Raw genomic sequence first — 10,741 nt, forward strand, 5'->3', positions numbered from 1 at the left:
CCAGATTCTTGTCAGCGAGCCGCAGTTGAGCACTTTCCAGAGACGAGAGATCGCCCAACGCCGCCTTGGATCACGCACTGGGAGCCCGTTGGGGAGCTGGAGTCGCCTTGGAGCGCCGCGCCTTGGCCGCGCTACCCACCGCACTAAGAGCCGCCTGCAGCAAGCCCGACGCAGGGCCCGCCGGAGATGGGAGCGCCATCACCGCGGGGTTGGACGCCGGCTTACGACCCGCCGTCTTCTTGGGGGGGGGGGGCGCCCCGACCCACCGGAGGAGCGACGACCCGACTGAGGCGAGCAAATTGGGGGCTCATTGAGCACACAGCCCGAGTCAGAGCCTCGCATCCCGGGCGAGGCCGAAGCCGAGGGAGCCACAAACAGAGGCAAACCAGCAGAGGCAGGAGGAACAGGGAGGGCCTTGAGGTTGGAGCCATATTGATCAAAAGATTTCTCCAAGGAACGAGCAGTGGGAGTGCTACCTACATGCTCAGAAGCAGCCGCCTCCGAGGCCGCGATCAGACCCGCGTCCGGCATGGCCATGTCCACCGGCATCTCATCCTCCTTTGCTCCCAGCATGTCCCAAGTCGCGGTATCTATGGAAGTATCCGGCATGCTTTCCTCGTGTTCGTCGTCTTGACAGGTCATCTCCACGTCTTGCTGCTGCCCTCCGGCCTGGCCTCCCTGGCCCAAGTCAAGCCCCGCCAAATCCAACAATGGGATTCTCTTAGTTGAATCCTTCACAATCTTCTCAAAAACAAAGTTGAATCCTTCACTCCCTCAAAAAAAAAAGTTGAATCCTTCACACTCCACTCAAAAAGAAACTTGAATCCTTCACATTATTTAGTGTTGCAAAGTTTAATACTCCTACATTACAGCTCTTAATACATACCAGCAGATGTCTCTGAGTATCACAGAGTTGACGCTTCTTATAAATTTCATTATAAGTCTTTGTTGTGGAAGTTATTTGTAATTTCTCTAATCTATGATCCGAAGCATTGTTCTTATAATTTTTTGTCAAGTTTGAATAAGGTTACATGTCATTTGAAAAAAAATGCAAACACACAAGCAAGCGAGTGAACACGATGGCAACGGACGCTAGCTGCGAGTCCACTGAGCACTAGACGCACCCATATTTTTTTTGTTAAACTCAAAGCAGAAAAAGTCAGAGACACAAACAGCAGTGTACGTACGCCGCAAACCCCAACGCTGCCAAATAGCAGTAGCACTGTAGCAGACGATTCCTACCTATTCGATCCACCCTACACGTCCATCTCTTTCACTTTCACGGTCTCCTCGACAACGTCCTCCTCCATCCGCTGCTTGGCCTCTCAAGCCTCAAGGCAGCTCCGCGGTCGCCGCGTCCGGTCTGGTGCGTTTGTACTGGTGCCGGCTAGCGAACACCAAGAACACCGCGAAGTTGGCCAGTCCGAGCACCGCGAGCATCCAGTAGAAGAGGTCCAGCCTCCCGTCGTCCAGGTGGCCACGTATCCACGCGCCCCGCGTGACGGCGTCGACGCCGAGCACGAGAAGGCTGCTCAGGAAGAACCCCATGGCCAGCGTCGCCAGGAACAGGCCCGTGCTCATGGACTTCATCCGCTCGGGGGCCTCCCGGATGAAGAACTCCAGCTGCCCCACGTACGCGAACGCCTCGCCGGCGCCCACCAGGAAGAACTGCGGCACCAGCCAGAGCGCGCTCACGGCGTCGCCGCCGCTGCCGTCCGAGGCGTCCCTGCGTTTCTTCTCGACGAGCGCGGAGACGGCCATGCCGAGCGTGGCGAGGACGAGCCCCGCGGCCACACGCTGGAGGGAGGTCAGGCCCTGCGGGCGCCGCGTCAGGCGGGCCGCCAGAGGGACCAGGAGGCGCTCGTTGAGCGCGGTGAAGAGCAGGACGGAGAGGAAGAGGAAGACGGAGAGCGAGCCCGCCGGGACGACGAAGCGGCCGCCGGCCCGGCGGTCCATCTGCTCGGCCTGCTGGATGGAGAAGGTGGTCATCTGGGAGTAGATGGTCCAGAAGAGTATGCACGTGGACCACATGGGGAGAAGCTTCACCACCATCTTCACCTCCTCCACCTCCGTCACCGTCACCGCCGTCGCCAGATCGGCCTCCGCGATGGCCGCTTTGTCCAGACACCTGCTCATACAGAGAAAAAGAACGGCCCACAGTTTGTCACCGCGAACTTGCGTATATCCTGGCTCGATAGCATGTGCAATAATGCAGATCATTTCACCACGCAACTCGACCTATGGCTCCTTTTGTCCACGATCTGCAAGACACGGGCAGCGTGCATGCATTGCACCATGCCGGCAAGTTTCAGTGTCCTGCAACATGCTCCGCAGTGCTCTAGAAATGCCTCGGAGATTGGCCCCCAAAATGTCACTAGTGGAGCCGTTCGTGGAGGTGGATTTGCATGGCATGTTGGCCTAGCTCCTTCGGTGTCCATCTCCAAATGCCTGGCTGCAAGCAAAAGTTCTGCATGGCTTTGTTGCGTTTGTGTGGCACATGATCCTGACCTTTTGGACGCCATTTGTCCAAGATGTAATATCACGCCGGAGCATCACCCTCATCCGACCGATCTGGCACGTCGTAAAGTAGTTAACTGGTTTTGGCTTTTGGACAAAGGGCGTGTCACGCTAAGATGCGTCCTGTCTGCACGTAGGTAGTTCTGCATGGTTGCTTAAAAAATGCTTCAAAGAAAAATTTCACGCAAAAAATGCACCAGTTTCTTGGATTGGTTCCTGGTACGTACAGTACATGCCATGTTGGTTCCCGTTTATTCCAGCCAAGGTTTACAATGTATATGCAAGACACATGGCGGCGCGTCGGCAGATCGTTTTGGCAGGGGTAGTGTTCGTTCCGTTTATCTCGGAATCTGTATTTTTAGGCGCCTTACATGAATAGCTACGTGCATCAAATCCTCTGTCACATTTCATCCAGTAATCCAAAACCAGAGCACGTCTCATGCATAGAAGTGTAGTACGTGACTATGTGAATTTGGTAATTTGCTAACAGCTAGCCTACTACTCTCGTTTGCCAATGGACTTATTACTACTCCAAAAATCCGAAAGATACTTAAGCTAAGTTGAAGAAAACTAACTCTCTCTCAAAAAAAAGTTGAAGAAAACCAAATGACGCCTGAGTTATAGTAGCGCAAATACTCCACACAAAGGGACACAGCCAGGCCAAAGAAGGAGGAATACCTAAGCCTGTCCGTATGTGGCACCTTGGCCTCGCGGAAGCCGTGGAGCTCGCTAGCATCAGCCGGGCACGGCATCCTCCGGTTCCGCCACGCGCCCCACAGCACGCGGCCGATCACCGCGAGCGGGCTCCCCTGCGGCCTGTGGTACCGGTACCGCGGCGCGCCGGCGGCAAACACCGCCACCGCAGCGGCCATTGCGGCGGCCGCCACGCCGTACCCCCAGGCGCGTCCGAGGTTGTCCTGCACGTACACCAGCACGGTGACCGCGAAGAGCGAGCCGAGGCTGATGCAGAAGTAGAAGCGGTTGAAGAAGTAGAGCATGGCCCGCTCCTCCCGCGGGTCGCGCCCGTCGAACTGGTCCGTCCCGAACCCGGACACGTTCGCCTTCAGCCCGCCCCCGCCGGCCGCGATCGTGTACAGCGCCGCGTACAGCATCCCGAGCTGCCCGCCGCTCGCCGGCACGCACCCGGCCGCGCGGGACCGAGCCTCGCCGCCAGCCGCCGCGGCGCACCGTGGGGGGCGCATCCCTGGGACCGCCGTGCTTGCCGCCAGCAGGCTCACGCCCTGAAAGAATCGATGGAGCAGCAGTGCAATAATGCATTTGCAATATCAGATACGCGCGCCACGTACGTGCATACATACATGCGGAATGATAGCGGCTATGTTGGTGTGCTGCTTACGACGGCGGTGATGGTTGCCGAGACGGCGATGGTGCGGTAGCGGCCGAACTTGGCGTCGGCGATGAAGCCGCCGAGGAGGGCGAGGAGGTTGAGCGTGCCCATGAAGTTGGTGACGATGTTGGCCGACTTGGCGCTGGAGAGGTGCATGTCGCCGGTGAGGTACGTCACCAGGTTCATCGAGATGCCCATCACGCACACCCGCTCCGCCAGCTCCGTGACTGAGACGGCAAAAACCACATAAAGATGAGCAAAAACATTGCATCGCTGCAACTTCAACGGGATCACTGCTCTCCGACTAGTATATACGTACTACGTACCTAGGATGAGGCCGGCTCCGAACCATCCGCCGACGCGGGACTTGTCCACCGGCCTGCCCTTGAAATCCACCACCAGACCTTCGCAGCCGCCATTGTCGTCAAAGCCGCCGGTAGAAACCTGCGCACGCCCACGTACCGTTACAATAACACCGAGACCAACCCGATCACTACATCGCGATGCACGAACAGCAGCAAAATCGTCATATAGCAGTGTTATTCTGATTCGAGAGTGCCGTACCATGTTGCTTCTTGCGATCGGCCGAGGACGAGGAGCCAATCGAACAGAGAACGGAGAGCGGCGCCGCTGTGTCGTGAGGTTGGAGGTAGGGGATTTTATAGCAGGAGGAAGAGGGGTGTTGTGGGAGATTTCCATGCATTTCTCTTTTTCTTCTTCTTCTTCTAGTTTTAGCTCCTTTTGCTCTACTTTACTCGCGTTTTCCGATGGGCAAGCCAGAGTACCTTCGAAGATCCTACTCCCCTATTACCTGGCACTTAGGGTTACTGTCTTCATAAATAACTGTGTTTAATCACTTCCTCGGAGGGGTGTCCTTGACATCTGATCGGATCAGATGACAGTGATGTGTCCATGACATCACTTCCTCTTTGGAGGCGTCATCTTAGAGACCTAAACGATGTCTACCGTTGCTACACGTGTGGTTGGAGGAGGTGTGTTCTGTGGTCATGTTCGGGTTGGGGTCGACAGTGGTGTGTGTTGTGCCTGGCAGAAGCACTGCTTCGTGTTGTAGAGCGATCATCCCTACCATGTCTTTCTGTTTGTGTTTGATGGTGTTCTCTCGGGGTTCGAAGGCGGTGTCTTTGATGCCGCAGTGTTGCCTATTGCTACCTGTCATGATGAACTCTCTCTCTCTCTCTCTCTCTCTCTCTCTCTCTCTCTACAACTCGGTGATCTCTTCTTCTCGTCATGTGAGCTTCTTACAACACTCTATTCGCCCTTTGCTTGGGTGCTTTACTCTCGCCAACTTGTGGTTCTGTATGTCCTCTATTTACGCTCCACCATGGACTAGGACCAGCCCTCGTAAAGATATTTTCTTCCGAGGCCCCTCCACGAGCATGTCATTCCTCCGCTACTTCCCACCAACCCCTTGAGGTGGCGAATTGGCATTCTCACTGTACATGCTCGCTGAGCCAGAGTCTTCCTCTTCATTGTTCTCACCTCGCCACTAGCAAGACCACCCTAATGTTGGGTATTGGATGGTTCACAACTAGCAGGGATGCAACTCCCTGGTGGTGGAACCCTGTGTTATCCTATATTAGTGGTTTCGACGTTGCTATGTTGGCGTGCTCTCTCGGGGACCTCTGAGTTTGCCCTGGTATTGTCTTGCTAGTGTTGCCTTTTACGTGCTTGCAGCAAAATTTGTGCTACTCCACCCAACCACCTATTTACCTAGGTTGTTGACCCTTGCATTGTGTCGTAACTATGTATGGGGTGTTTTTGTGTTTTCCTTGTTCTTGCTTCGACATGTTGTATTGCCCCTTGGGTTGTGTCATTTTCAGCCCGGTTTCCTTATAATGAGGCCAACTTGTTTAGGTTTCTGATTTGGTTTTCCTTTAAACTGGATCAGCCAAATCAATATATTCAGTTGGGAGAACTCTTCCCCGGTTATTCCTCAAAAGAAAACTGACCTTATAGAGTTAAACGTTTCTTTGTTAGCTCCGACATCTCTGAGCAAAACATTTCAACCGATGCTTTCGAGTCATACTTTGTTTGATTATCTATGCAGTTACAATATAGGTTTGGGTAGAACCGTGGTTTTTCATCCGATAATTTCAAGTTGTGGGTTAGGCCTTTTCTACACAATCTCTTTATTACAGCTACTCTCTCTACTACAGTACTTCCGAGCACTCGGATTTTCTCGATACTTTTGAGTTTGTTCAAATCTTGCAAAAAGGGAGTCACATTTTCTGTTTAGGATCACTGCTCTGCTTTCACCTCATACTTTCTAGCACCGTGTTTTTGTCTGATTCCAAATCATGCTCTCGACCGTTCAAATATTTGAAGGTGTTTGGAACCTCTGCTAGTTTTTCTCCAGGAGATTCCAAGCCAGTTACTTTTAGCTTGACACTAGATCCTTGGTAAGATATTCTGGTTGGAGCTTGTTTATGATCTTGTAACATGAGTTTGTAATAATAAGACCGCTCGAATGCTTTTGTTGTACTATATTGATCGACATGATGTTTCAGAAACTTCACTTCACTTGAAGTCATCCACAAAGGAAACAAAGAGAAAAGTTAAAGTCTACACCAAATAACATGAAGTCGTCCACAAAGGCAACGAAGAGAAAACTTTTGCTCTCCAAAAGACTCTTCGATATATTGAGGGAGCTCTTTGATACATCATCAGACTGCTGTCACAATAATTCATTGCCCACAGCTGAAAAACACAGTCATCATACTGGTGCATTGTTTGAAGGTGATGAAACGGTGTCCAAGTGTCTAATTTTATTTTGCGACTCTGTGCTATGGTTGCCTATTGTAAAATCTCAGACAGTGTGGGAGCCAATTGTTATGTTCGCGATGTAGTCACTGCTGCGAGGGCTAATTTTGCATTGAAATTCAAATTTTGCATAAATTCATATTAAAATTCTTGGAAAAAATAATTTTGTATCAAATATTCCCGCCATTTACAATATATAAAACAAATTGACCGCACGTACATACTATGACGGTTATGGACGTTGTCACAATGGTATGGACCCACATGTAAGAAGTCACGCCACCCACGAATGGACCTGCTTGGCAGCATCCACGTGTGCCCCACAATGGGCCCACATGTCAGAATCTTTGATCGGTCAAACGACACATTGCCTGGTCCCACATGTAAGCCACCACGTCGTCATCTTTTTGGCCCATATATCAGCAGCTTTGACCGGTCAAAACTGATGCACGTCTTATTACTGACGGGACCGTCGATGATAAAACCCACGGCGGACCCACATGGAAGCATCCACGTCAGCAACTGTTGGCCCCACTTGTCAGAATCTTTGACCGGTCAAACCCGTGGACCGATCACTGGTGACGGGTTATCGTCATCAAAACAATCTTAGGTGACAGATTGGCCTGTCATAGGTGACATTCTGGGCCATCACTGAAAACGGACATTATTGACATTTTTGGGTTCGTCACCTAAGATACAATCTTGCGCGATGGAGGAAGTGGTACTGTCAAGATTTTATTTTCTATGACGGCGCTTCGGTGATGGTGGAGGTGACGGCTAGAAAACATCACCAGTACATCTTCCGTGACGAAAAACGGTTTTATGTGACACAAGTGAAATGTCGCAAAATAGATCAGATTTTGTAGTGACTATGGAGGTATAAGTAACGATCAACGCAGCGGAAGAAGAAGAAGAGTTGGTGAAACTCGCTAATTCTCGTAGCTTGGTTATACATCCTAACCGCGAGAATTTCTCTAGGATGATCTACCGATCTAGTGTCCAAGTAGACAAAATCTTTGAGGTATCCACACGCACCGATCTAGTGGTGTTGCACCACTCCATGAAACCATCATGAAGTGCAATAGGGAGAACTAGAGGGAACGGAAGCCTAGCAGCGTACCGGCTAGAATCAATATAGACAAGAAGAGAGAAGGGGCACATGGCAAGGGGGGTCGGCCTCCAAGGGCTATTACCATCTCTACACTCAGAAGAACACGGAAAATAACAAGGCGATTACCATCTCCTTTTGCACAATTTACTTGGTGTGCAAGGTGAAACAAAAGTATGGCACCCAAAATTGATGAGTAGTCAATTTTGGGGTTCACGGCCTTTGCAAGAATGAGCATATTTTCTGGAGGTCCCCAAAAGGGTAACCTCTAGCTAGTTTTTTTTACAGTCAATACCATGCTATAGATGTGACGGCGGCCCGATCTCTCGATGAGAGTGGGTATAATTATCGATTTGGTGGATTTTGGCCTTAACAATCCGACTATACCGTACCCGACGATACGCCTCGACAATCGCTAAACCAATCTCCGGTGGTTATCGACCTTGCCGTAGGCACGATCAACCTGAACAATGGGGTTCGAGTTCCTGCAAGCAACCGAAGAACCGGCAAGAACAAAAGTGAACTGCAATCTGAACTTGCGGATGAAAAACTGAGCACACGGACTAGATGAAAAGTTGGTCATATCTATATAGGCCTGATACGTCTCCAACGTATCTATAATTTTTTATTGTTCCATGCTGTTATATTATCATTCTTGGATGTTTTACAATCATTTTATAGTCATTTTATATCATTTTTTGGTACTAACCTATTGACATAGTGCCCAGTGCCACTTGCTGTTTTCTGCATGTTTTTTACATCGCAGGAAATCAATATCAAACGGAGTCCAAACGCAACGAAACTTTTTGTGGATTTTTTTGGACCAGAAGACATCCAGTGGGTTGTGCAAGTACCAAAGAGGGAGCCCGTGGTGAGCACAAGAAACCAGGGCGCGCCCTGGTGGGTTGTGCCCACCACGGTGGCCTCCCGCACCGCCTCTTTGCTATATAAGTAACCCAATATTCCAGAAACCCTAGGGGAGTCGACGAAAATCAATTCCAGCCACCGCAAGTTCCAGAAACACCAGATCCAATCTAGACACCATCACGGAGGGGCTCATCACGCCCATTTGTGCCTCTTCGATGATGCGTGAGTAGTTCTTTGTAGACCTACGGGTCCGTAGTTAGTAGCTAGATGGCTTCATCTCTCTCTTCTGATTCTCAATACAATGGTCTCTTGGAGATCCATATGATTAAACTCCTTTTGCGGTGTGTTTGTTGGGATCCGGTGAACATTGAGTTTATGATCAGATCTATCCTTTTATCCCTGAAAGTTATTTGAGTCTTCTTTGATCTCTTATATGCATGATTGCTCATAGCCTCGTATTTGTTCTCCAATATTTGGGTTTTGTTTGGCCAACTTTATCTATATATCCTGCAATGGGAAGAGGTGCTTTGTAATGGGTTCGATCTTATGGTGCTTGATCCCATTGACAGAAGGGGAACCGACACGTATGTATCGCTGCTATTAAGGATAACAATATGGGGTCTATTTCTACATAAATAGATCTTGTCTACATCATGTCATCATTCTTATTGCATTACTCCATTTCTCCATGAACTTAATACACTAGATGCATGTTGGATAGCAGTCTATGTGTGGAGTAATAATAGTAGATGCAAGCAGGAGTCGGTCTACTAATCTTGGACGTGATGCCTATATAATGATCATTGCCTGGATATCGTCATGATTATTTGAAGTTCTACCAATTGCCCAACAGTAATTTGTTCACCCATCGTTTGCTATTTTTCTCGAGAGAAGCCACTAGTGAAATCTACGGCCCCCGGTCTCTTCTTTAATATATTTGCCTTTGCGATCTATTTTATTAGCTTTTATTTTCAGATCTATTAAACCAAAAATACAAAAATACATTGCTGCACTTTATCCTATTTGCGATCCAATTATTCAATCTATTACAACTTTCTCACGCCCATTTGCCAATTTCTGGCGCCGTCGCCCGAAAGGGATTGACAACCCCTTTAACACGTCGGGATGCGAGTATTTGTTATTTGTGTGCAGGTGCTGTTTACGTAGTGTTGCTTAGTTCTCCTACTGGTTTGATAACCTTGGTCTCATCACTAAGGGAAATACCTACCGTTGCTGTGTTGCATCGTCCCTTCCTCTTTGGGGAAATACCAACGTAGTTCTAGCAGACATCAAAAGGAATTTCTGGCGCCGTTGCCGGGGAGACATCATCAACATCTACCAGGTTCCTACTCACAAATCTCATCTCCTTGCAATTTACATTATTTTCCATTTGCCTCTCGTTCCTCTCCCCCACTTCACAAAAAAAATTCCGTTTTATTCGCGCTCTTTTTTGTTCGCCGTTTTCTCGTCAAATCTATCTTCTTGCTTGCAATCATGAGTGATTTTGGTATGGCAGAAACAGATGATGGCCTAACTCCTAAAATTGGACGATCTGGCAATTTGGATGCTAAAACTTTTGTTTTGGGGCAAGGGAATTTTATAGGAAAAGAACGTATCCAAGATTTTTTTCAATTGTGTTGGAAATTTAAGTCTTGATGATGTTCCTTACTTAAGAGGACTAAATCTTATGCGGACGCTATTTCAGCACTAGCTCTGAAGCTTGAAAATAAATTTATCCGTACTCATCCTACCTTGCAAAGATTGTTTTTTGAGCTACCCGTTATAAAGAATCCCAAGGCTAAAAAGTTGGCCACTCTTGTTCTTATGAATGAGTTTGACTACATAATACGGGAAGCTAGGGAAATCTTTGATTTTTATGGTATGAATCGTGAAAAACCGATGATAGATGAAATTCTTTATAATAGTGAGTATGCGTTAAGACATTTGCTTGGGGATAATCAAATCTTTTATGACAATCTTAAAAAGGAAGTCCCTATTTTAGATATAATCCAACAAGTTTTTACTAATGTTAATGAACATTATTCTTGGATTGTTGCCGGAAATCAAAGGGGTTATGATGATAAGCAACTTGATAGTGCTAAGGTTTCCATGGATAATAT

General features: G+C 48.8%; 1 protein-coding gene across 1 annotated transcript; it reads right to left on the reverse strand.

Moving 5' to 3' along the window:
* Positions 1–1,103: 1,103 nt before the first annotated feature.
* Positions 1,104–4,652, reverse strand: LOC123049473 (protein NRT1/ PTR FAMILY 6.4). Its single transcript, XM_044472382.1, has 5 exons — positions 4,430–4,652; positions 4,192–4,309; positions 3,875–4,092; positions 3,196–3,758; positions 1,104–2,128 (listed from the first exon to the last, which is right to left on the reverse strand). Exons 1-5 carry the CDS (start codon positions 4,562–4,564, stop codon positions 1,333–1,335), a joined length of 1,830 nt encoding a protein of 609 aa, XP_044328317.1. The 5' UTR covers positions 4,565–4,652; the 3' UTR covers positions 1,104–1,332.
* Positions 4,653–10,741: the final 6,089 nt, after the last annotated feature.

Source organism: Triticum aestivum, chromosome 2D, assembly GCF_018294505.1.
Source record: "Triticum aestivum cultivar Chinese Spring chromosome 2D, IWGSC CS RefSeq v2.1, whole genome shotgun sequence".
Lineage (NCBI taxonomy): Eukaryota > Viridiplantae > Streptophyta > Magnoliopsida > Poales > Poaceae > Triticum > Triticum aestivum.

Bases quoted from the DNA above. Each gene is read 5' to 3' on its own strand.
- LOC123049473 (XM_044472382.1), bottom strand. From the start codon at position 4,564: ATGGAAATCTCCCACAACACCCCTCTTCCTCCTGCTATAAAATCCCCT. The intron at 4,310-4,429 runs GTACGGCACTCT...GGGCGTGCGCAG, and splicing joins CGATCGCAAGAAGCAACATG to GTTTCTACCGGCGGCTTTGA. The intron at 3,759-3,874 runs GTAAGCAGCACA...CGATTCTTTCAG, and splicing joins CGGCAACCATCACCGCCGTC to GGCGTGAGCCTGCTGGCGGC.